The sequence below is a fragment of the Notothenia coriiceps genome, unplaced genomic scaffold, assembly GCF_000735185.1.
Source record: "Notothenia coriiceps isolate Sejong01 unplaced genomic scaffold, NC01 NC01_scaffold00032391, whole genome shotgun sequence".
In the NCBI taxonomy this organism is placed as follows: Eukaryota; Metazoa; Chordata; class Actinopteri; order Perciformes; family Nototheniidae; genus Notothenia; species Notothenia coriiceps.
This window is the reverse complement of record NW_011365092.1, coordinates 159,423-184,284: the sequence shown is the minus strand read 5'-3', so window position 1 is coordinate 184,284 and position 24,862 is coordinate 159,423. Positions and strand designations below refer to the sequence as shown.

Below are 24,862 nucleotides of genomic sequence, written 5' to 3'. Positions count from 1 at the left end.
TTTATGGTAAATCAACCAAAAAATGCTTTTGTGTGATCACATAATTTCTTGACCCATTTCTGACTGACATACACCACACACATTCATAGGCAATCCCTGCACGTCAGCAGACCAAGTGACAATGGAAATGTACTAATGTTTGATTTACTGTAGCTTGGGTTTTTGTTCTTTTCAGTGTAAAGTTTGTAAAAGAGTGATTAAGAAAGCTTGGTAATTACCTTCCTGAGGCCTGACTTATTTATGTATGTTTATTCCAGCGGTTTTCAAAGTGTGGGCAGGTGGCCTCCCCCTCAGAGAACAGTAATGACAGCCGTGCCCCCCTCCCATTATTATTGCTATTTTATTATTATTTATTATTTTGTTGTTGTTGCTATAATGCAGGGGTATTATTATCCAGTGGAATGCCCTTACCTACTGGCCTAGTTTACTCAAAGTGGTTACTTGTTTGGCTGGGCTTAACTTTTTTTTGGGGGCAGACCCCCACAAAGAAAAATATATTTACACACGCAGAGTCATCATTAACGAGAACATAAGAACAGCCGTGCCCCCCCTCCCAATTATTATTGCTATTATTATTATTATTATTATTATTGTTGTTGTTGCTATAATGCAGGGGTATTATTATCCAGTGGAATGCCCTTACCTACTGGCCTAGTTAAATCAAAGTGGTTACTTGTTTTTGGCTGGGCTTAAAACTTTTTTTTGGGGGCAGACCCCCACAAAGAAAAAAATATATTTACACACGCAAAGTCATCATCTTAACAGTTTTTTATGCTCATCAAGTCATCCGTGAGCAGAGCATCAAGTTGGCATGCCAATACCAGCCGAATNCTGTCATTGTAGACCGCAAATACCTCATTCCTTCCGTCTACTTGGGGTCCGAATGCGCCGTCCCGTTCAAATGAAATCGCCGCAAATCACATTTCCTCGCTGGCGCCAGGGCCGGGGGAGGGGTTACAAGGCGGCTCGTCTTGTGCTGCATTCACTTGCACTCGGACATTAGGGGTTTTCTTTCATAAATGAGCCACAACTTTTATTTCAAAACAAAGCTGACGTTTTCTGCCAGACGCTGCCTCCTCTTTCACTTTAGGTAACTTCACTAAAAATCGATCCATGTTGCCGCTCGCATAAAGTTGGCTGAAGTTAACTAGCTAGATTTCACTGTTTCTCGTTATTTTTTTCTCACGCTGCGCCTCCCCTGAAGCTCTCTGGAGCCCCCCAGGGGAGGCGCGCCTCAAATCAGAACCTTTAAATGCATCAAATGAGGAAGTGATTCAAAAGAGTCTTGTATTATCAGTTTCTATCCAGTCTTGTGCAAAAGCTAGGGGATTTCAATAAGTTTTATTTTTAAAAAGCTTGTCATCATGCCCATGATTTCTGTTCACGAATCATAACAGTGTGTTTTTTTTGGTTTTCTAAACTAGAATCCTTCAGGAGAAGTTGGACCAGCCCGTCTCTGCTCCTCCCTCCCCAAGAGACGTTTCCATGGAAATAGACTCACCAGAGAACATGATGCGGCATATCCGTTTCCTGAAGAATGAGGTGGAGAGGCTTAAGAAAAGCCTGCGCACCACCGAGCTGCAGCGTAAGTGGCCCCTCAACTTGTCACATGATCCAAAGCAGTGCATGCTCTGAAGGGGCAGATGTCCTAAAGTGTTGATTAAGGGCGTGATTGGTTAAACTGATCCTCTGATAAACGATGAGGGACCCAGTCACCCTACACCAACGCAGGGGTTGTTTCTATAGACCAGAAAGAACAGGATACTCTGGCCTTATCTGAGGCGGTTTACATCCTAGTTACCTCCTTTATCATTCACTGGTCACATGACACATGGTGATACTTGGGGGTATATGAAGAAGTGGAACAGCAGAGCAAGCCTCCAGTGAGACTTTCCAAAATATCTACCTTTTTAAATGCTTAAAAAACGATACATCATAAATCTACACATACTGTGTTTTTGTATCTGACAATGTTGCCAGCTAGTAAAATATGAAATGAGAAGAGACCCAAAACCTGCAACACTTAGTTGTTTTGTTAATGAATGCACTGGGAAGAAAGAGTTGTTTAAAACAAGTGCAGATAAGATGCTTCAACGATATGGACCATCAAATATTCTCTATGATTTATTGCCTATTTTATATAGGGTTTAAGACCCTGAAAGGTAGGATTTCGTACCGTTCTCAACAGGAACTTTACAAGGAAGATTCAGGATATGTGGTTCTTTAAGTTGATAAAATAGAATTGAGTGAAATAAATGAAATGCAAAACGTCTGAATACATCCACTTACAACTCCGGCCTCCTGGTTACATCCTGATGGGGTTTATGTTTTTAGGGAGCATACGTGACCTCTATTGACCAGCTAGACTCGGAGACAGGCCACAATATCTAGTGATTTAGGCAAGAAAGAATCAGCATAGCTTTCCAATTTCGTAGTGTGTTGCTTGTAACATTGCATTGAAATGATATCGTAGATATTTTGTTACCAATATGCTTCCATTTTTACTTTTGGATGACCTTATATTTTCATAACCTTATAAAAATGTGATACTGGGATATGTTTAACTTGATCTCTGACGTCTGTAACAAAGCGTACTTGAACACGCGCAATAACTCCACACTATTTCTTCTATATTCTAAGTTAGTCATGGTTATTGCATTAGTTGGTACATTGAGATGTTTTACTGGTTCTACTAAAGCACATTTCGCGAAGACAATAGTCCCTCGCAGTTCAACAGCACAGCAGCAATCACTATGTTGATGGTTATAATGACACTTGTTTGTTGTTGACAGTCAGACGTGTTTAGCTCTATATCTTATACCTAAAAGCTTAATTTATGCATATAAATCTCAACGCATGCTGGGAGTCTCTCAATTATTCAATCCTTTGTTGTTGCCACTAGAGGGAGATGTGAGTCCACCCTTCAAAAGATGCTTTAGGAAACATAGCTTACTTTATAAGCCAATGTGTTTGTATGTTGGGGTTTGTGTTATATGTGAACAGTTTTTAGATTAAAGCCTTGATTGAGTGTTTTTTTATTCACAAGTGCAACCACTTTGACATTTCACAAATTAATCCAGTTAATGTTAAAATATAGTGGGCAGGATGTGACCTTGACAATATCGTAACTTTTTATTTTCTGCGGTTCCCCCCACAGACACAGAGAAGCGTGCCCAGTACATCGAGGAGGAGCGACACATGAGGGAGGAGAACATCCGGCTGCAGAGAAAGCTTCAGAGAGAAATGGAGCGCCGGGAGGCTCTGTGCAGACAACTGTCGGAGAGTGAATCCAGTCTGGAGATGGACGATGAGAGGTACTCGGTCGGACACACAATTAGCCATTTAGTCAAAAAGGTCAAAATATTTGAATGTCACATGTGTTAGAAATTGAAGTGAGGTAGTGGAGGGATTATTTTATAAACAACAATACTGTAGAATAACAAATTGAATGCCGTGAATAAACTGCAATCCACGTGTTGAAGCGGTTCGCTGCTGATTACTACCCCCCCCCCGCGGGCCAAATATTCGCTGCTGATTACTACCGAATATCCGGAGCCCGAAAAATGGTATTCGGGACAGCCCTAGTGGAAAGATGTAGGAACAATAGAGGGAGAGATGCAAAAGATACCTCTTTTAATAGTATTCTTCGTTAGTGTCGTAGTTTGTTTTTGATAAGCAAGGTAACAACGCGATGTCCGCTAAGCTGAGAAACTAAATGTTTTGAATGTTTAGTGCTGCCATGCTGTTTTGATTCAGGTGCTAGCTGCCACAATTGCTTTAGAAATGAGTGTCGATACTAGAGGTGCAACAACTAATCGACTTAATCGATTAAAATCAATGACCAAATTAGTTGATTCTGATTAACTAATTCAGTCGTCGATTCGTTGGTGACATCATCACGTGTGTTTTACGCGCCGTTAAGCTCCAACGTTATCGGTCTTTTTATCGGTACTGGAGACATTTAAAAAATATATGTCATGTATTATTGCTACATAAACATTATACTCCAAGGTGTGGTTAAATGTTACCCGTCTTGAGGTGGACAATGCTCTTTGCCAATAGTGCAATAAGAGTTTAGCATGTAAGGGCGGTAACACGAGCAATTTGTCTAAACATTTAGCAAAAGTGCACCACATTCAGACGGAGGAATGCACCGGGTTCGACTGTCTTTCTAGTAGCTCTGTAGCCCCATCCACGAGTAACTTTTCCATGTCAGCAACACACGGAGTTAACAAAATTATACAAACATGGGTTAATGATTAGAGGTAACTGAGTTATTTATTTTGTTAACGTTTCAGCTATTCTGTTCACAATTCTGTTATCACATTATTTAATACGATTTGTTAAAACATTGTTGTTTATTTTGATGTGAAATATTATTTATTTAATTTAAATAAAAAGCATGTTAATTCTGTTCACAATTAGTTTAGTTAATTTAATAATATATGTATTTTTGAATCAAGTATTCATCTTTATTGTCTTCATTGTTAGTTTCCACATGCCTAAAACAACCTCAAGCTAAATCTAAAAGTTAATGGCTAAATCAGAGCGTTTGAGAAATTGTGCAAGGCATAATAGTCGATTAATCGTTTCATTAATCGATTATCAAATTAGTAGTTTGTTGCAGCCCTAGTCGAAGACATCAAAATAATCAGCAGTGGTTGAGTTTTATTTTGCCAGGTCTTTGTTAGCTTGATGTTATTGAACTATCATGACAATTTAAGACAAAGTCTGCATTCATTCTTTGAGCTAACAGAGCACATTTGGACTCTTATCTTTGATCGCTTTTCCTACTGGCAGTCATTACACTCAAAGCTCAGGCACCCAGATGGTTCTCTGGTTCGTTGTGAGGACAGGACTGTCAGTTGGCTATGATGGCTCTAAGGCGTGACATGCCGTCACAGGAACACCCAAACAATGCTCCTACCTTGGTATGAGATACTGTTACAAGTTTCAGTACTGTAAACATCGCACCATTATCTTTTTATAGCAGTTTATTGCCTGTGCCCCATAAGCTTTTATGATCCTTATAGTGATGTTCTTTCAGTAGCCATAAAGAACCTTTTCTGCTTTCCGTTTTAGTCATTGAAAGTTGTATTAATTGCAATCAGAAAATCTGAATTTTCATTGAATGACCTCATCTCCTCCTCTCAGGTACTTCAATGAGATGTCTGCACAGGGCTTGCGAGCGAGGACCGTGTCCAGCCCCATCCCCTACACCCCCTCCCCCAGCTCCAGCAGACCCATATCTCCTGGTAGGTCATTTTAAGATGGCCACCTGATGATATAAAGCTGTGTACAAGTAATTTATAAATACATCTATAAAAAGGACCTTTGATATCGGTCAATACATTTGTTTCCAGAAAACAAACTTTGACATTGTACCAAAGCGTATTATTGAAATCCGTCATATCTATTGTCGAATCTCATACAAACATTCATTGATAAGATGGAAATCTTTTAAAGGTCAACTCGACCATGAATACATTCCCAGACTGGATAACCGTGCCTTTAGTGTCTTTCCCACTTCCTGTTTTCTTCATCAATACATCTGGCTGCATCTGTTGCCCAAGGTTTCTTCAGGAATCAGGAGAATCATGAAATGTCATCATGCCTGCTGCTTGCCAAATTCCTTCATCTGATTTTAATGTTCTCAATACAGAATGATCTCGGAGCTAAAGAGCTCACAACGGTACAAACAACGTCTAACAGTTTTAACCTTAAGGGTAACCAGAGGGTGGGTGCTACATTTAAATAACAACGCAGTGGTTCGGAAAGAGTTTATCAACCGTAATGGCCATATGAGCACAGTGAGGAGGGGCAGCCATTACCTGACTGAACACACACACTCGCATGCATTAACATGCTTGCGCGGGAGGCTCGGTTACACAAACAAAGCAAAGAGAAGCACAGGTGTCAACACACAAAGAGGCTCAGGTAGACATTACTCCATTATATCTTTAAATGGCAAATCATTGTTTGCTGCTATCTCACTCCTCAAATATTTAATCAAGGACTTTTAAGATTATACAAGACAGTGATAGAGTCAGCCGTTACGTTTTTAGCGCAAAACCCAGCAACAAATTCAAAGCTTGAAGTGAATTGTGCTCCTGGTGTTGATATCATCAAAGCGAATGAGTTGTTGAAGCTGGCAAATAATGGCATCGTATAGAACATAGTTCAATATATTGAATGACTGAGCATGTGCTAGAAGGAGGAAAATGGCTGTCAAAATAAACAACGTAGAAAACATAATGAAGAAATGGCATGTCAAAATGTATATATTTGGCATTCATGGTGAAACAAAACTCCAATCTGCCATACTGCACTGGCATTCAGGCAAATCCCTCGAGGTGTTGTTGTGTCCTAACACAAGGACACAATACATAGGGAGTTATTCCGTGTCCGCTCAATTGTGTTGGTGTGATTCAGCAGGATATCAGATTACAGCCTAAATGTTTGCACAGTGATAAAACGGATTACAGGTGGCTGAGCACTGCTGTTTCACCCTTCTGTCTGCCAGCTATAAAAAGCATGGTTCCTGATGTCAGCTGTTGAATGAAGAATTAGCTGCAGTTCATTATAAACAACAGGGTTCCTACGGTCATTAAAAACCTGGAAAAGTCATGGAAATTCAAAATGTAAATTCCAGGCCCTGGAAAAGTTATGTAAAACAATAAGTTTTGGAAAAGTCATGGAAATGTAACCAAAGTTGCTTCAAATACAATTGATATTTGATCTAATCGCCGGAATAGTAATATGATGATAAATACTGTATCGTATAGTAATGAAACGTAAAATGGCATTTAGCTGACGAGGTGTTTTGCTGGTGAGAGATTTTAGTTGCTTTAGCCTGTAGAAGCTAGTAAGCCTACTGTTTGATTTGTTTTAGATAGGCACAATATGTTTCATATGCAGACCTTATTTTCCAGCTTACCATGTTAAAATAAAAATGTTTCAGTGGTACCGCTGAGAAAGAGTAATGTTTTTGGTCATGGAAAATGAGGTAAAGGTCATGGAAAAGTCATTGAAAATCATTGGTGAAAAAGTGTATGAACCCTGAAGCAACCAGAGTTTATACCGGTAGTTAAATATGCTGACGTGGAACAGTATGTGCAGTATATGTTTGCAGTATATTGTTATATTGTTTCTCTTCATGTGTGTCTCCTTGTCTCTCTCACAGGTCTGTCATATGGCAGCCACACAGTGGGCTTCACTCCTCCGGCCACACTGTCCCGAGCCGCCATCTCCCACTACAACACCCCCGCCCTGCTCGTCCACGGGAGCTCCTCTCACGCCGTAGCGGTAAGTCGCACCAACGCACACACCTCCCAAACCCAGGACCTCACAGGTGTTTATTTGAATACTTTACTGAATCGATAACTTGTCTTGAGTACGAAGGTAAAGCCAAATCGTTTGGAAGTAAGTCATAACATGTCGAATGAATTGAATCATAAGAAGATCCATTCTAGTTGTCCAATTGGGGACGTTAAGAAGCAACATGTAGGCTTTTGGAAGTGTCGGTGTGACCTTAGCAATATGTTTACTGAGTGAGATGATTGGTTGTTATTATCGGCAAAATGACCTCAGACTTGGCAAACATTTTTTGATGTTTAACAATAAACAATAATAAATAAATGAATTAAATAATTATTCATTCCACGGCACATTGCTTATTCTCTTGTTGAATTTGCGGCCCTGCCTATGAGGCCAGTTGTGTTGCTAATACCTATTTCCGTTCTTCAGTGAATATTTGGAATTAAATGATGACTAAGGTGAACTGTTTTCTTATAGCTGTTATATAAACGTGTTTACATCCACTTCTGATAAACCTCATAATACTCACTTTTCTATGTATTTAAATAAACTCCAGAACAGGGTTAACAGTCCTACATCGTTCACCTTTTTTGTGTGTGAACATTTGCAGATCTGAAACTGTCACAGAGATGTTGTTACATCGCATATAATTACATTTATGCTAGCAGGAAATATGTTAGCTCAATAAATGTTCCAAGGTAGAGTCGGCTGTACTTTTATCTTTTCAATAACAGAGCAATATCTTAATCAAATTATCTTTATGAGTCATATGCTATATTTCTTCAGTAACTTATCTTGTAATAATATGTACTACGGGGTCATTGTCCGTTTGCATTTCTCCTTGCCAAACGATTAGTATTTACTATTTACGTCAATTTGGGTCATCTCCTTAAAGGGTGTTGTTGCTATCTAATACTTGAATGTTTCTTAGTATTTCTTTATGTATTGCTGTTAATTCTAATGGGATTATAAAATATTCTTATTAAGATTCATTTTGTTAAAGGATGCTTTGACCTTGTGCTTGTGGCGAAAAATGATTTATAAGGAAGAGCTGCCATGATTATGGGTTTAGTATTTAGTTGAGAGGAGACTTTTGAAGATGAGAATAGGTGCACTCATCCAAGAATTAATGCAATACAGTTATAATATAATACAAAGTCACATTGCAGAACTAAAACTGAAGACATACTGTGTTTGCAAGTTGCCGGGGTCAGCCACTGGCTTAGTTTCGACCAAAATATAGACTAATGCTAATAATAGTAATAGTATTAATAATTGTAAATGGCCATTTGTCACACAACCAGTTTGTTTTACTGTAAACTTGGAGGAAGCCAGCAGCGCAGGTGAATAATCGATTAATATTCGCCAGGGCTGTCCGATTTTCGAATTTGATCATGGTCAGTTTCTGGCATCCCGAGTGGACGCTCAGGACTTTAACTTGCATGCAATTTGTGTCTTTACAAAAAGCCTCCTCAAATGCACTTCAGCCCACTGGTTAGGTAGCAGTAGGGACAATACCAAAAAACATCATGCTGAGCATACACAACTTCCACAAACATCCATCTATCAGCTGTGTGGGATGTTTTTGTGCTTGGTTCCCATGCTTAGCCCGCTGTTTTGGAGAAATACAATTTCTAGGAACAGGCTGTAGTGATGTTAGTCAGAGAGAGGGCTTACTGTTTGTCTTAAGCAAGAATTGAAAACAAGAGTGTAAGAACTCCTCTTTGGCGTGGCTCAACATGTCCTCAAGCTGACAGTCTGTTCTGTAAGTGCTGTTTAGGTCACTGTGACCTCTGTCTACTTGCGTTCCTATAGTCTTGGAGTCTTTTTGTTTAACAAATAACTTTGTTAAAATATAGCTTAGCATACCATCGCATGGCAGGGCTATTCAATTGGCGGCCCGCGGGCCAAATCCGGCCTTGGGGTGATATTTACTGGCCCTTTGAGTATAATGTTAAAAAGTAATCACGTTTTTTTGTGTGAGTGCCTTTGAGTGCCTTTATTCCAGAGAGGGTGTTAAATGGAGAGAGAGTGGAAGACAATGCCTGAAAACTTCGGCGGGCTCGGGTTTCGAACCCACCTAATAGCTACTGTAGTGCAGGGGCGGACTGGGAGCAACAAGTGGCCCGGGGATTAATTGACAGACAGGCCCACTTAATGCGCGGCATGAATCGGCCGGTGACGAAAGTATGTTACTTAACAAAAAAACCTATGCATTTAATGTTATTTTGGACCATTATTCATATAGTAATCACATTACCTGAGCCCTTGAGTTGCCTAGAGCAAAATAGTTACAGCATATATTTATTCATTTTAATGTTAACAGATCATTGATGCAATAACATTTGGACCCAATTTGCCTGACTTGACGCATGGAATAAAACATGGGCGTAGGAAGCATCCTCAATGTGGGTGAGACAATTTAACTGGGGGTGTGAGCAGGTGGTGGACCTCATAGATTTTTTTTTAATGTTGAGGTTAAATGCATCAATCTGGTGCACTTTGAGAGCAAAATTAGGGACTAAATCTATGGATACATCTCTCAACACCCATATGAAACAGAACTGTACTTTTTCTTTCAACATTTATCTTTCAACATTTATTTGAACCAGCAAGTGGACGGCAAGTGATGCACCCAAAACAATAAAACCTGCTGCTAACTAGGCCTTAAACTCAGTAACAGAAATGTGAGGGCAACACCGTTCTCCTCCACACCTTGCGAAACCTCGAGTCAGACGTCAGTTCCCCCTTTTCTATCCGGGTACAGCCACTCCCCTGAACCCCGCACAGCTGCAAGTGGAGAGAGATCGCTCGCACAGCTGATCGACAGCTGGGACACAAAACCACCAAATACAAACGAATAATACAGATCCAGTTGTCATGACTCCACTCCGGAGGGATTCCCCGATAATTTCTTACAGTTTCTCATCAAGGGGGGGTCTCCTGTCCCCCCCTTCAAACACACTGCCTGAGGAATGTTAGGCTATGTGTATTTATTTTGTCATTAACCTTTTTCGGACCACTTATTTATTTATTTTGGTGACGATCCGACCTCCATGCTGCTACTCTGGTTCAAACTGCATCCACCAAACAATATGATTTATCTCAACCTCCCCAAAATAACCAAAATCTGACACTGTGTGAGATATCTTTTTTAGCTGTTCTGTTGTAATTTCCTAAGATCTGCGAAACCGGCGTAGGAAGTGCCGTACGCACTTTCCTCGCCGGTACGCAGTGTTTGGTGAATCGGAAAATATCTGTACCTATTTTTGGGATTTCTACTACGTAAGCAACCTTCCCTTGTGAATCCTACGCACGGCGTTATAAATGCGGCCCCTGATGTGTGAAAGTGAAACTATCTGATAGATTCAACACAGGTAGCCTATCAAAACAGCCCAGCCCAGTGGGGTGTGTGCCACACCCCTCCAGGGAGTGGCCGGAACGCTTACAAATGTGGGCCGGTAGGATTTAGATTTTTTTTTTTTTTTTTTTAAATTACGTTTTTTTTGGCCCTCCGGCCCACGCACAGTACCGGCCCACCGGGAAAACTCCCGGTATTCCCAATGGCCAGTCCGCCCCTGCTGTAGTGACAACTCCTGTCATTTATTGCATCTCTACTTGAATGATTAGATCATTTCACCTAAATGAAATCAAATTAAATGATGTTGATGGTTAAATTAACTTCACATGTAGGCTTACTCAGTTCTGAACTTGCCATTTAGATCTAGAAAGGCCTTGGGGCTATGTTGTTTGATTTAATTAAACACAATATATGCAGTCCACTATGCTGTTGTAGTATTTACTGTATCTGAAGCTCTTAATAGGATTGCTCATATTTCAAGCCATCTTTTTCCCGGCCCCTTGCTTTGGATCATGTTTATCAACCGGCCCACATTCCAAAGTAATTGAATAGCCCTGGCATATGGTTTACATTCAAAACATGATGGTATATTTATGAACAGGCAGCTGTTTGATCAAGTCACTGATTTAATAATAGTATGTTATGCTCTAATCCCTTTCTATGGAGCCAATCCAGCCCAAACTTAGACCTTTGTTCCCACTGGTCTGTGAAGTGTTGTTCCTCCATCTCATGTTTTCTGCCTCTCGGGTATTTTACATACATTCATGTTCTCTTGGTGCATGTGGATGGTACAGACCACATCTCTCCCATCACCCCTCAGCCCACCCAGGACCTTAACAAGGGAATAATTCAATCGTGGAGAACTGAACCTCAGACAGATTACATTTTTCTCTGAACCATTTTTTCTCTATCCGTTCCTCTGCCTGGAATTACAGTTGTCGGTACATGACTAATAGCTCAGCTTTTTCCTCTCTCAGTAGTTTCTAATCCTGATAACACTGTTTAACTGCTGAGACGGCCTTTATTTCCTATACGCAGTTATCCAGCCCAATTGTCTTGTTGATTGTATCCATTTGTTTTTTCCATCTTTGCCACACATGTTTTAAATGCTGTAGTTTCAAGATTTAAAAACGTTATTATCTAGTTATGGCAATGGAAATCTCCTCCAACAATACAACATAAATATATATAAGAGATAAAACAATAGAACACATTTAAAACACAATGAAAATAGTCAGGGCCGTCCCTGGCCAACATGAGGCCCCACGCAGTCTGCATGATCGGCCTGTAGGGAGGGACAGCCCTGAAAATAGTGCAAGAAGAAACGGAGTAGAAATAATATAGTGTAAGATTTTGTTTCAAGACCAATGTGCAGGTAGTGCAGAAACAATGTAATGTATACATGTCAAAAAAGATACAATAAGCTAAATGTTGCAGAGAATGTTGTCAGTGAGCAAGTTGATGCAGGAGTCTATATAAATGTACATAGAATAGGAAAAGCTGAACCGAATTTGAAATGAAACACTGTACAGTGAAATAGTATACTGTTTATTGTAGTAATGTTATAAATGTATTATACAAGATAAAGCACATTCATTTATGTATTCAAACATGTTCTCTCTCCAACAGAGGCCCTCTCCAAGAAGAAGCAACAGCCCCGACAAATTCAAACGTCCGACGCCCCCCCCCTCCCCCAACACGCACTCGGGGGCCCAGCAGGCTCAGCCCCAGCTCCCCCCCCCGGCTCAGCCCATGGTCCAGTCCATGTCCTCCCCGGCAGCTATGTCGCAGCACGCAGCACAGCAGCCTCCCTCCCAGCCTTAATGCAACACACGATTTCTTTCCACTGAATGCCACGACGCTACCGCAAAAGCAGCTTCCATCATTACCAGCTCTGGAAGTCAAGTTTCTTACTCTCTACCAACTCCATAAAAGAAGCAGCTTCAAAAGTTTTAGAGGGGAAACAAGATGGCGGCTCACGCTCGGTGAAGCTAGCCACCTGCCAAATCCACACGTGGCGTCACTTAACTACTCTTAAAAAGGAATGGATGGACTGAAAAATAATCGCTTCTGGGATTTGTAGGCCAATTATTTGTTCCACCTTATGTCTTGTACATGATGTTTGTTTTTTTTCATTTGCTTGGGACTTTAGCTGGTTGGAATTGATGTTGTGGCGCTTCTAAGATAGCACAAACAGCACATAAAGTAAGTTTCATGGTTGTGTTTACCGATAGGTTGGATGTTTGGATCAATGGATGTATGGAAAGAGAAATGGACAAACTGATAGATGGATGTGGTCGATTCTTTTCATGCCTATAATATGACACTTGATTGCAGTTATGTACTCCACTCCAGCCCACCCCAGCCCCTCTGTCTCTGCAGCAGTGTCCTCACCCCGGCCCCGAGCTGAATGGCTTTAATTAGGTTTAACGGTGACATAGAAGAATGCTTGGAGTCTCTCCGTTATTGGGCATTGATCAAACCAATGTTGTTTTAGTTTCTGAAAGCATTCAAGACTCTGCTGCTCTTCAGTTAAATAAAGAAAAGAAAAACAGTAAAATGGACACTGGTACATCAACCACAGATAAATGTCGCCTTCAAAGGTGTTTAAAAATGTAGTCTGAGGTGTTACAACATAGTCATGTACTCATTCTATCTCTTTCTTTCTCTCTCTCTGGTGTGTTTCTGAAAGCTTCGATCATCCTTCTGGATATTCCTCATCAGAAAAAGGAAAAAAAACATAATGCTCTTTACACTAAATATACATACTGCTACAACATTCTAAATGAATGGTACTGTTGAACAAAATGTCTATGTATGATTAAAGCTCTGGAGATGATGACCTCTGTCTTGTTGTCATTTGTTTTAATAGCATTGTGCGGGTTAAGATTCACTTTAAGATTATTTATCCTGCCAAACCCCAACAGTAATTCAAAGGGAAAATGTTTGTGCCTTTTTAAATAAATCTGCACCATCAAAGCTCACCCAGGCATAATGGGAGAACTATGCGTTTCTCACATTACACAGACGCCTCAGGCTTCTCTACACTTCACCACTGGTAAGATTTAATGTTTTATTATTATCATGACTCAGTTTACTGCTAGGTTTTTTGACAATGTACTGTCTGAATGATTTACAGTTGTTGTTTTGAATGTCTTAAGCGTCCAAACCTGTTGTGCAAGAGTGTGGCCTCAGTAAAACCACCATTGTTTTGTAAATGTCCTAATCATCATTATGTGTCAGTGACACAAGCTTGAAGCTGCAGCAAAAACGAGCCAAATGAAATGTAAAAGTAGTCGTTACCTGAAGGGAATTCTCTTGCCCCACTCCCCCTTCGATGTTTTGGCCATATTAATTGCTACAATGTGTACGCACACATTCTTGCATATCCTTAAGTTGTTTCTGCAAATGTTTTGATGAGCCACACATTTCATATAGGACTTTATGTCTAAATGTTAAATGTGATATTTGTCTTTTTTCCTTCCTTTAAGCCAGGATCCCAAGAAGTTGTCTATTGTCAGTATGTGGAGAACGTGTTGCACCGCATACCCTTTTTTGTCACATGTTGTTGTGCCAATCATAAAAACAATACATTGGAGGCCCTCGTTTGCTTTGTTGGGGTCTTCCCTTCCCTGTGGTGCGTTTGTATAGGTTTTTGTGAATGTAAATGGTCTGCAAAACATTACGCCATAAAGAGTTTCTCTCCCACCTGCCTCAAACACCCTGCTCTGACTCCTTTGTTTACGTGACATCACTGTTTTACTCTCACGTTTCTATTGGCTAGCGGTCTGTCACATTGTACGTGATATGCTAAGGGCGCAAGACTTTTCCTACACATCTCTAAGCGGTTGACTGATCACAACAGAGCCGGCCAGCTAACCAATCATAGCAGACTGGGCTCTGGTTTCAGACAGAGGGTGAAAAGAGGTGCTACAGCACAGGCAGTATGAGAGAAGTGAAGCACTTATTGAACATTAAAGCATGTAAACATCAGAGTCGAGGCACACTAAATATGAATCTGACAATAGCATTGTCATCTTTAAGGTTAAATAGTAAATCACTGGGTATGCTTACAAAAACATGTTATGATCAAATGTAAAAAAGATCACGTTGAAATGTATGTGTTGAAATATTTTAGCCTAGACCAGAGTGGTGAACTAATAAAGTTAGCAATGCACTGCAGAGTCAGCTCTCTTCATCTATTGCAACACATCTGCATCATGTTATAAGACTCTTAAAAAAAAAGCTGCTCCATTGACTCTTGTTTCTGTGCCAGTATGTAACTTCCAGTACCTCGTTGGCGTAGTTCACACCGGTTCTAACTGGCTGAGGAGTGTTTTCCATAATATCAATCATTCCAGGATCATTTAACATGGTAAACGTTTGTAATGTGGGGGCAATAACCTGTGGTAAAGATGACAGCCTGGGCAACACATTAGGCGTCCATTAGAGCTCTGCAGGTAACTGTAGCTCATTCACAGGAAATCAAATATACACCCCATCATGACATGAGTATATCTTTGTCCAAAGACTTGCTGAGCGTTCCCTGTGATTTTCTCCCACGTCGCAGTGCTCTCTTGCTGCTGAAGTCAGCAACCTGAACTAATCCAAACAGGAATCTGGGCTGGAGACTCAGGGTGGCCCTGCTGGGTGCTAAAGGGGCCTTTGACCCTTTGCAGCTTTATGGTGCTCAGCGGCCGTAACCAAGAGACATTTATCCAGACTGCAGGGTGGGTCTGTATGTTAACGCCTGCCAAGCCTCTTACCGAGAAGAACAGCAGGCTGCTGCTCCTCCCGTGTCAGAGAAAACACTTTAAAGAAGCAAACTATCACATCAGCTTATGTAAAGCTGTAGGACTGAAGGAATAATGTGAGCTCTGCAGCGATGTAGGCAATATATATGTGTGTTGGGGCGATATGTTCTTACAGAAATTATGTTTCACATTTGCTCAATAAATTGTTATTGTGACATAAGATTTTGAAACATCCGATTTCACAAAGAGAAAATGAAAACAAAGTATTATGATGAATACCAAACAGCTGGTACCACTGAACAGATGTATATGCCACGTTTTTGTAATAGTTCATCAATATTAGAAAAAAGTAAATAAGTAATTACGTTGTTTTTGATCTTCTCGATGAGGCGCATGATATCACAAGGTTCCTGTTTTTTTAATTAAATCTGATTGCAACAAATTGCATTTCTCATGCCCCTTTAAACGTCAAAGGATTGAGATAGAAATAATCGATTTTGTCTGACTTGACCAATACTGCCTCTGTGTTCTTAAGTTGATAGAAAGACAGTGTTTCCCTCCAGGAAGTGACAAGGATAGGAAATAACTGATAAGACTGTTATTCCAGACAGCCTAGATAAAGGCCATTAATGATATAGGTCGACAGTGTTCTCCACCCTTGCAGTGTAAGCACTAGTGTAATATCCACATTTTCTCCAGCGTTATACTTGCACGTTATTCTTGTGCTTTGTTCCATTGCAGTGTTGAGATGCTCAATCGGTTTGTATGTAAGGCAGTAACAAAATGTGGCTTTGCAAAGCTTACGCCATATCACTTTTATTATTATAGTGTGGCACCAGTGTGAATATGTACATATATCAATAAATGTATCGAATAGCTTATGCAAGCATGTGAAATTCAGCGCCAACATTGAGTGTGTTCCTAGCGTGTCATTCCTGTTCTCACTCCCAACCCTCCCTCACATCCAACACATTGTCCCCCACATGCATTACATCTGGTTGAGACTGGTTTAGAGTGACATGTCAATGCTATACCAGTGTAGGGTACAATTAACTGTGCCTCCCTTGTTCTTTTTCCACATCATTTTTCCGGCAGGAGGGGATTATGAGGCCTAAATCTGTTCTGTAAGACCCTTCCTGGCAGCAGACCTCAACTATGGGAAAAAGCATCAGTTCCTGAAGAATTTAAGGTGCATTGAGTGTTAAAACCAGTTTGACCTGCTCTCTTCATCCCTCCCCTGTTCTTTTTTTCTGCCCCTCTTCTTTCATTTTTCATTTTTCATCTTTCATCTTTGAGTTCCTCTTTTTTTTCCTTCTGACTTGGTTCCACTGTGTTTCTGACCTGAGGTTATGAGAATGGGTGCAATCACATGATGATATAACTTTATTATGCTGCTGCAGCAATGTGACCAAGGCGCTTTCGGCTCTTACCCAATCAGTATGAATGCAAGATGTGTTATACAATTAAAGCTATTCTCTCAGGGTGTAGGTTTATCATTCCCGTTTGTTTCCTTGCCTACATCTATTTAATTTGACCATTCTTTGTTAAAAGGTGATTGACATCATTCCTAATGAACCCAGAACCCTAAGTATATCCTTTCGTCATCCATCCTCTCTTATACCCTCAGGTTATTTTTTAATCTTAGTAGCGTATTAAGCTCTCAACATCTTGCTTACTATTTCTGGACCACTCTCATATTCAATAAGACTTGATTAACCTCTTTTTAGGTTTTAGTGCTTTGTGATTTCATTCAATAGTTTGTGCGTTTTTTCTTAAATCAGTGCTCACCAGGAAGAAGACTCCGGGCAGTGTCCCTGCTGCCGGTGCACTGTGGAGCTGTTATTACATCCATCAACCGGTTCAGACTGGACTCCTGGCAGTAAAAACGATGTTCCTGGAGAGAAGTATCCCATTGGCCAACCAGCCCCCATCGTCAGTACCCATGAACCCAATGCCTTTAGCTTGAAACAAGTATGTTAAGATGAGCTCATCCACTTTAAAGATGTGTAGCCTATATGATTTCTAGACTGAATTCTTATTTTAACTTTTTCTTTTTGAAGTGCTTTATTATAAGAATCTGAGTTGGTCCGGAAACCTACAGGTAAACAGTTGTTGTGGTTGTTAATTCATGTGTCTGTACGTGTTCATTTATTCTGATACGCAACATTTCCGATGTAGTTTAGAGAAAACAACAAGTCCTCAGTCTGAGCCATAAACACATGCAGCTGTGCGGTGCGCTCCTCGCGCGCAAGAGGAAGCAGCGCCTTTCCTCCTCGAGCTGCGTTAGAGCGGCTGCAGGACCAGCAAGAACAGCTTTGAACCGGTTTTGTCGCCTCTACAAAGCACAGGAAAGGATGAACCCTGCGCCTTATTGAAGCAGAGTTCTGACTTGACACGCGGCTATCAAATATCCCAGCTCTGCAGCATCCGCGTGCTTGGTTATGTCTTTTGTAGTTATTTTGTAAGAAGGGATTTTATTGGCGAAACCATCCTACATGGAAAGTTCCCGCAGAGCGCGCGGCTCTGCAGGGTCCTGCTGCTGTTATTGTAGATGCTGAGGTGAGTGCCGCATGTGTTTTTATAACAAGAATAACAAGCAATGTGTGCCTGGGTTTGTATCGAAGTAATAAGATAACATATGGCCAGAAACTACGGTTATTGTTGTTAGGGAATAGAGAAGATGTCATATGAATTTAAAGAAGACCTATACTTTTCATCAGGATATTGTTGTCTTTTAACTTTAATGAAAACTTACCTGTTTACTGTCAACATGCTGTAAACCTGCTGTGTAAGCAAACACATCTGAAAGGAGCTTTGCACCAACCCCGCATAAGGAAGTCTCATTGTAAACAAAGTGTGAGCAACAGGAGTTGGTGTTGCTGCAGTGATGTCTGAAGTTGCTCTGGGCTACAAATTATTTATGAGAGAGCTCTAAAACATCAGTCAGCACAGTGGAGTCTCTCTTTAAGGGTCAACACTCACTCATGGAGGAGGCAGGTTAAAGGTGCAGGAGGGGGGCTCGAAGCAGTGCAGCTTTCTTTACTTTCTCCTCCTCCAAGGTGTGGTTATAGAGACAGGAACAAAAGGGCCAGTTGTCTGTGGGTAACTTGCAGTCAGTCAGTGTTCAGGACCTCACAGGTGACTAGCCTGTTTGCAGAGGCTAACTGCTGCAGCAGCCTTTACTACATCAAGGCTAAAGTCTATGGGCTACACGTAAGCGTACATTTTTGAGGTCCGGTTTAAACACTGTTGCTGATTATTTGAAAAATAATAATTTTCCTGTCAATATTACAAATGGAATGTTTGTTGTTATGTCATCCACAGGACCCCCTTCTCTGCCTGAGCTGTAGCAGACCCCAGGGGGCAGCAGAAACATCAGTGTCATGGCTTCTTCTACTGATGTGCTGGACGGAGGCTGGGGATGGGCAATTGTTTGCGCCTCTTTCATGGCCCAGCTCCTGGCCTATGGATCACCACAGTCTGTGGGCGTCCTTTACCCAGAGTGGCTGAATGCCTTCCAGGAGGGCAAAGGCATGACGGCCTGGGTGGGCTCCCTAGTGTCCGGAGTGGGGCTAATAGCAAGTGAGTAGTGAACTTTGTAATAATGCAATGATCCTCACCATGGGCCAACATAGGGTTAAAGAGACACAACTTAACGTCAGTTTAATTAGATTAGCAAGAGTAATGATACAGCTGCGAAGTCATGTTACAGTGTCCTTTCACAGAGATAGAGCCAAATGGGAAAAAAAATGCAAAAATCTTTCAGCACTATTTTTCCTTCTGATGATTGTTTCTGGCATTTGCTAATTACATGTTCAGCAGTAAATTGGTGTTTTGGCATGACTAACACTTATGGGCAGGGCCGGTTCTAGCTAATTTGATGCCCTAGGTGAAATTTTAGCTGGCGATTGTTTTGAACATTTTAAAGTAAAATGCTTCAATCTGGTGCACTTTGAGCACACAATTACTAGAGACTAGATCTAGGTGGTACAACTCTAAAATGCCCATATGAAAAAGATCGGTTTACATTTTATTAACCAAATAAGTATGTGATCATAACCAATAACCTACCATAGCCAATAACAAATAAATGTAGGCCTAACTTAGGCCTATTTTATTTTTGTTGTTCATTCACATCTTATTTTACCTAGTTAACATTAATTATGTATGCATATGTTTTTATCTCTCCAGTTTTAAACAACATTTTTGGTTTACTGTCCTATAGTATACATTGAAATTATTTCAAACCTGTTTATCCCAATAATTAATCATAAGTGCCTTGGAAATATTTGTTTACATAAATTGTGATCAAAACGTTTGAGACCCACTGTCTATACACTGACAGGGTCCTTTACCTCAATGAGCCTCTCAGCCTCCACCGTTGTCGTAGAAACATCTTCTTTTTATATCCGTTAGAGCAGCTAGCACCATATGCTAATAACAACAGCGCCGGTACCGGTGCACCCTCTTTCTCTCTCTCTCCCTCGCTCGCTCCCACGCTCACTCGCACTTTGGCTTTGTTAAAGAGCTGCGGGCGCCTGATAAGTCAACATCCCCCACTTTGATCACTTACAGCGCCCATCGTACAGGGCAAATGAAACGTGAAACCGGGGTGAAAAGGGTGTTACATTTACTTAATTATGAATGTTGTTACCAGCGCAGCACCCCCCCAGATCTGGCGCCCTATGCCAAAAACCGGCCCTGCTTATGGGCAATATATCTGCTGACGTTTCATTTATGAAGAGATACCAAATCTGCTTAGCAGAGCAGAAAACACTCACCTTTACACCTGGCTTGTGTTCCATCTCAATCTCAATGCCACACGATACCAATGATAACTGGCACATGATGCTTGATCAAAGTCTTAACAATAACATCCATGTGAAATACCAAGGAAGTTGTTTACTAAAGCTTTATTGACTACAGGTGTCAGGGAGTTAATGCATAACATCATTTTGGCTAGAGAGAAAAGGCAATGACGTAAATGATGGGGACTTTGTGGCTCCCTGAGCAGAGTTTCTGTAATTGTTATTCTCAGAGAGCAGAATTAGTGTGAGTCATCCATCCTATGAATGTGGGAGGATCACTTTGCCCTTAATCTGACCGTAGACGGAGGCAAAGAAAGACAGATTGAGGGACAGATTGGCAGAGAAAACACAGAGAGCTAACAAACAGTGTATTTGTTAAGTAACGTTATGTGTATGAAACTTAATACATAAAGAAAAAGAGAAGAGTCTGAACCTATGGATTCAAAGTAAAATCTGGCCTGTGAACAAACAAACCCTTCCGTAATGTCTAGATTATTTCAAAGCTCGATGATTGTGTTGAGCAAACAGGATCAGTGATAAATAGTTGTCTTTCCACTGAAGTCAGAGCCCCCACCCCTACCCCGGTTACTTGCTATCGCCTTTCTCAAAGGGTCTATGTGAAAATCATGACTGGACAGATCCGGCTTTGGTCCGTGCCAATTGTTGGAAGCCTGTCCCAGCTGTCTGACAGCTGCAGCACTGCAGTTTCTGCTACACTTCCCCCGGTTAGCAAGGAAGGAAACAGTAAATATCGCATGACGAATGAGCCAAGTCATCTTTGTTTTTTTAGGAGGCCTTTGTACAGAACACAACAAGTAAAGCTGCCTGATATCATCATTATGTTTTGTTTTATAAACGATTTTGTTCCCATTGTCACTCTCTTATCCCCTCTTTGTATCTCTCCCCCTTTCGTCTCTTTTCTTTGCCCCTGTCCTTTGAACTTCTCCCAGGTCCAATCTGCAGTGCCTGTGTTGACAATTTTGGGGCTCGTCCCGTGACCATCTTCAGTGGCGTAATGGTGTCAGGCGGCCTGATGCTCAGTGCCTTTGCTCCCAATGTCCAGTTCCTCATCTTTTCCTATGGGATCGTGGTTGGTAAGGAACCACTTGATGGTCATCCTCAAGTACCCCTGGAAACACTGTAATACTCTCACAAAGACACTCAGGTAGAGCCTTGGGTCTTTTTATTATGAGAAAAATAATAAGTTTGATGTTTTGTCATTGGAGGTTACTAAGCTTCTGAACCCTCTTACATATGAGAATCTTGAAGCACATTTTATAATAATTTAAAGAAGCAGGGTACATGTCAACTCTGACTATTATGCAACATTAAAAAGTTGACTAGCTCCTATATTACCATTTAAGAGAATACCATTTCCACTCACAGCATGTAGAATCACACTGAGACGTGATACACGTGTGCACTTTGCACCTCTTTGTTTGACATTGCTGTTTGTATTTTTGGGCATGTTGACAGAAAAGTAAAATATGGCTTAGCCTGATCCCCATGTCACCCTTTGTAGCCTCGGCAGCCTTACCAGTGTGTCGGCGTTTTCCCAACACCACCTGTTATCACGCATTAAGAGACAGCTCAGCCGTGTTAAGCCTTGTGAACCCCCTCACTGTCGGCACTGCCTCTTCGCAGAGGCATCTCTGATAGGGGAGGCCATGCATATTTCAAGACAGTTATTTATTTTTAGAGATGCGCTTTGATGATAGCTGTGGCTGAACATACACTTGCAGCTTGTTTACTGCTCCATCATATTCTTTTTTTAATCTTTTACTACTTACTGTACACTGAACAAGAAATCATGCACATTGCCCCCCAAGTTTACAGATGCATGTACATTGTGCATACACCTTTGCATTGATTTCCTGAGTTTATCACATCCTCTAGGGGGGAGATCTTTATTGAACATTTTAAAGTAAAATGCTTCAATCTGGTGCACTTTGAGCACACAATTACTAGAGACTAGATCTAGGGGGTACAACTCTAAAATTCCCATATGAAAAAGATCGGTTTACATTTTAATAATCAAATAAGTATGTGAAGATAACCAATAACCTAACATAGCCAATAACAAGTACATGTAGGCCTAACTTAGGCCTATTTTATTTTTGTTGTTCATTCATATCTTATTTTACCTAGTTAACTTTATTTATTTATGCATATTTTTTTATCTCCAGTTGTAAACGATTTTTTTGGTTTACTGTCCTATAGTATACATTGAAATGATTTCAAACCTGTTTATCCCAATAATTATAAAGGAGTGCCTTGGAAATATTTGTTTACATAAATTGTGATCAAAACGTTTGAGACCCACTGAGATAACTTAGATTAAAGTTAACTATCTAAACACTCAGAGTCCTTTACCTCAGCTTGTTTACTACTCCATCATATTCTTTTTTTAATCTTTAACTACTTACTGCACACTGAAGAAGAAATCATGCACATTGCTCCCCAAGTTTACGGATGCATGTACATTGTGCATACACCTTTGCATTGATTTCCTGAATCCACTGAAATACAAAGAGCACAATGTAACAACAATGTAATCCTTTACACTTTTTGGAATTTAAATAACACATTTTACTTGAATGCCCCCCCTTAACCTGAGCTAATGGAAATTATTTTTCTGTCTGTCTTTATGTTTTGTCCTACATAGGTCTGGGTTGCGGTCTGGTGTACGCAGCCACGCTGACCATCACCTGTCAATACTTCGACAAGAGACGCGGCCTTGCCCTCGGCATTGTCACCACAGGTACTTCTGCCCCCCCTGCCCTGCGATCACTGGGTGCACACCACTTCTCCATGCTCACTTCTTTCATGTATGAGCTGCTGGGAGCCTTGAGATGCTGAGGTAAACATCTGTAATGCAGCAAAGGCACTGGTGACCAGTGCCTATATCTGGATTGGTTTGGAATCAAAACTCGGATGTTAATGGTTTGGGAAGGTTGTCATATACTTTGAAGCTATGGGACAGTTTGATCAGTCCATTATTATTTCAGAACTATTGAGCAATCTCACAGTCTTAATATGATGTGTCAGTGTACACAAGGTTGTGTCAGTACACTGTGATATCACACAGATATCCTCTACTTAAAGATATAATAATTAATAATTTAAGAATAATTACAGAATAATTAAAGATTTTTACAGTTTTCTTGCTTTTATATTTTGACTAGTCGTTAGAAAGCTGTGGGCAGACATTTTGTTCATCCTTATGTAGTTCAGTTACTTTTTCATGTTATTAACTTTCATTATGTCGGCCCAAGTGGCTGTGTCAAAAAAAGGTTACAATCTGGGAAGACATTAATAAGCTTAAGTATAATTTTTGTACCAGTTTGTTATAAAGATGTCAAATATTTAGACAGAAAGAAATATGTATGCCGTTCTGTTTAAAATGTGTTAGATTAAGACATTTAAGATTCTATACATAGTGGCTTCATTTTTTACGGATTAATATGTCTCTTTCTAACAAAAATATAAATGTTCTATCTTTCTCTTCTCACCAGGCACAAGTGTTGGAGCGTTCTTATATGCCTCCGCTCAGAACGAGCTCATCGTGATGTACGGCCTGGATGGCTGCTTGTTGATTATCGGAGCCGTAGCACTAAACCTCATGGCCTGCGCTGGGTTCATGAGGCCCCTCAACATGCCAGGGTACTACCTCAAACAGAAGGCCGCCCTGGAATGCAACACAGAGGAGCAGCTTTTCGAGAAGCCCCCACTGGATGACCTGACAATCACAGCAGGTTCAACCTCAACCACTCCAGATAAATCTCTGATGGTGAAGGAGATGCTTATCACCATTGATACCAAAGACTCAGCCGTTCAGACAGAGAAGAAGAAAAGCAGCTTCCTGGCTGGGTTGGCCATCATTAAAGTCATCAAGAAGAAGCAGCAGGCTTATTCCAAGTACATGCACTCCATGTATGAGATCATGCAGGACCAATCGATGATGTCCTTCTGCATTAGCATCTTCCTGTTCAGTCTGGGGGCTTTCCCTCCTGTGCTCTTTATAGAGGATGTGGCGATGAGCCAAGGACTCATGGAAGAAGTTAGTGTCATTCCTTTGGTATCAATAGGGGCTATCGCCTCTTGTGCTGGTAAACTACTGCTGGGTATGCTGGTGGACATCAAGTGGATTAATGGCATCTTTCTGTATGCCTTCACCATGTTTGCTGGAGGTTTGGCACTGTTCCTTATCCCTCTCACTAAGAGTTATCTGGGACTTCAGATCCTGTCCTTCGTCCTGGGTTTCTTCTCTGGAAACTGGTCTCTCACCTCCTACATTACCACTAAGATCGTTGGCTTGGACAAACTGACTCAAGCCCACGGCATCCTCATGTTCTTCGGGGGCTTTGGGATCATGTTGGGCCCCCCTGTTGTAGGTAGGAAGGCTATCTACATTTGCAATTGTATTGATTGGATAGAGGTCTGTAGATATTTTTATTCTGTTAAAAAAAAAACTAACATTGTGCCATGTTTTAAGAGACAATAAAAAAAACAAATTTTTAATCAGACAGGCAGAGCAAGTAGAAGGGCTTGTTGACTTCAATAGAGCCAGCTTGTCTTAATATAGCTGACTGCTGTATGTGCTGAGAATTCCTGCTGACTCT

At 40.8% G+C, this 24,862-nt stretch overlaps 4 protein-coding genes across 6 annotated transcripts in view; 3 read left to right on the top strand and 1 right to left on the bottom strand.

Annotated features, from left to right (window-relative positions):
• The window catches only part of LOC104960794 (coiled-coil domain-containing protein 6), a 19,178-nt gene extending 5,658 nt beyond the window's left edge, over positions 1–13,520 (top strand). The window contains exons 5-9 of the mRNA XM_010788951.1: positions 1,425–1,585; positions 3,158–3,314; positions 5,155–5,255; positions 7,184–7,305; positions 12,308–13,520. Of these exons, the coding sequence (XP_010787253.1) occupies positions 1,425–1,585; positions 3,158–3,314; positions 5,155–5,255; positions 7,184–7,305; positions 12,308–12,502 (736 nt within the window). The 3' untranslated portion in view covers positions 12,503–13,520. The remainder of the gene's footprint in view (positions 1–1,424; positions 1,586–3,157; positions 3,315–5,154; positions 5,256–7,183; positions 7,306–12,307) is intronic.
• taf6l (TAF6-like RNA polymerase II, p300/CBP-associated factor (PCAF)-associated factor) overlaps positions 1–24,862 on the bottom strand; it is a 358,002-nt gene that overhangs the window by 183,106 nt on the left and 150,034 nt on the right.
• Positions 17,717–24,862, top strand: part of LOC104960795 (monocarboxylate transporter 9) — an 8,783-nt gene continuing 1,637 nt past the window's right edge. Inside the window, exons 1-5 of one of the 3 annotated variants that reach the window (XM_010788954.1) lie at positions 17,717–17,991; positions 18,757–19,014; positions 21,191–21,334; positions 22,906–23,001; positions 23,756–24,634. In XM_010788954.1, the coding sequence (XP_010787256.1) occupies positions 18,816–19,014; positions 21,191–21,334; positions 22,906–23,001; positions 23,756–24,634 (1,318 nt within the window). In that variant the 5' untranslated portion in view covers positions 17,717–17,991; positions 18,757–18,815. Of the gene's footprint in view, positions 17,992–18,443; positions 18,665–18,756; positions 19,015–21,190; positions 21,335–22,905; positions 23,002–23,755; positions 24,635–24,862 lie in introns of those variants that run through there. The other 2 variants (XM_010788953.1, XM_010788955.1) reach the window with 2 other exon arrangements.
• LOC104960798 (protein FAM13C) overlaps positions 18,805–24,862 on the top strand; it is a 26,201-nt gene continuing 20,143 nt past the window's right edge. Inside the window, exons 1-2 of the mRNA XM_010788958.1 lie at positions 18,805–18,810; positions 20,405–20,412. The gene's annotated coding sequence lies outside the window, so the exon portion shown is untranslated. The remainder of the gene's footprint in view (positions 18,811–20,404; positions 20,413–24,862) is intronic.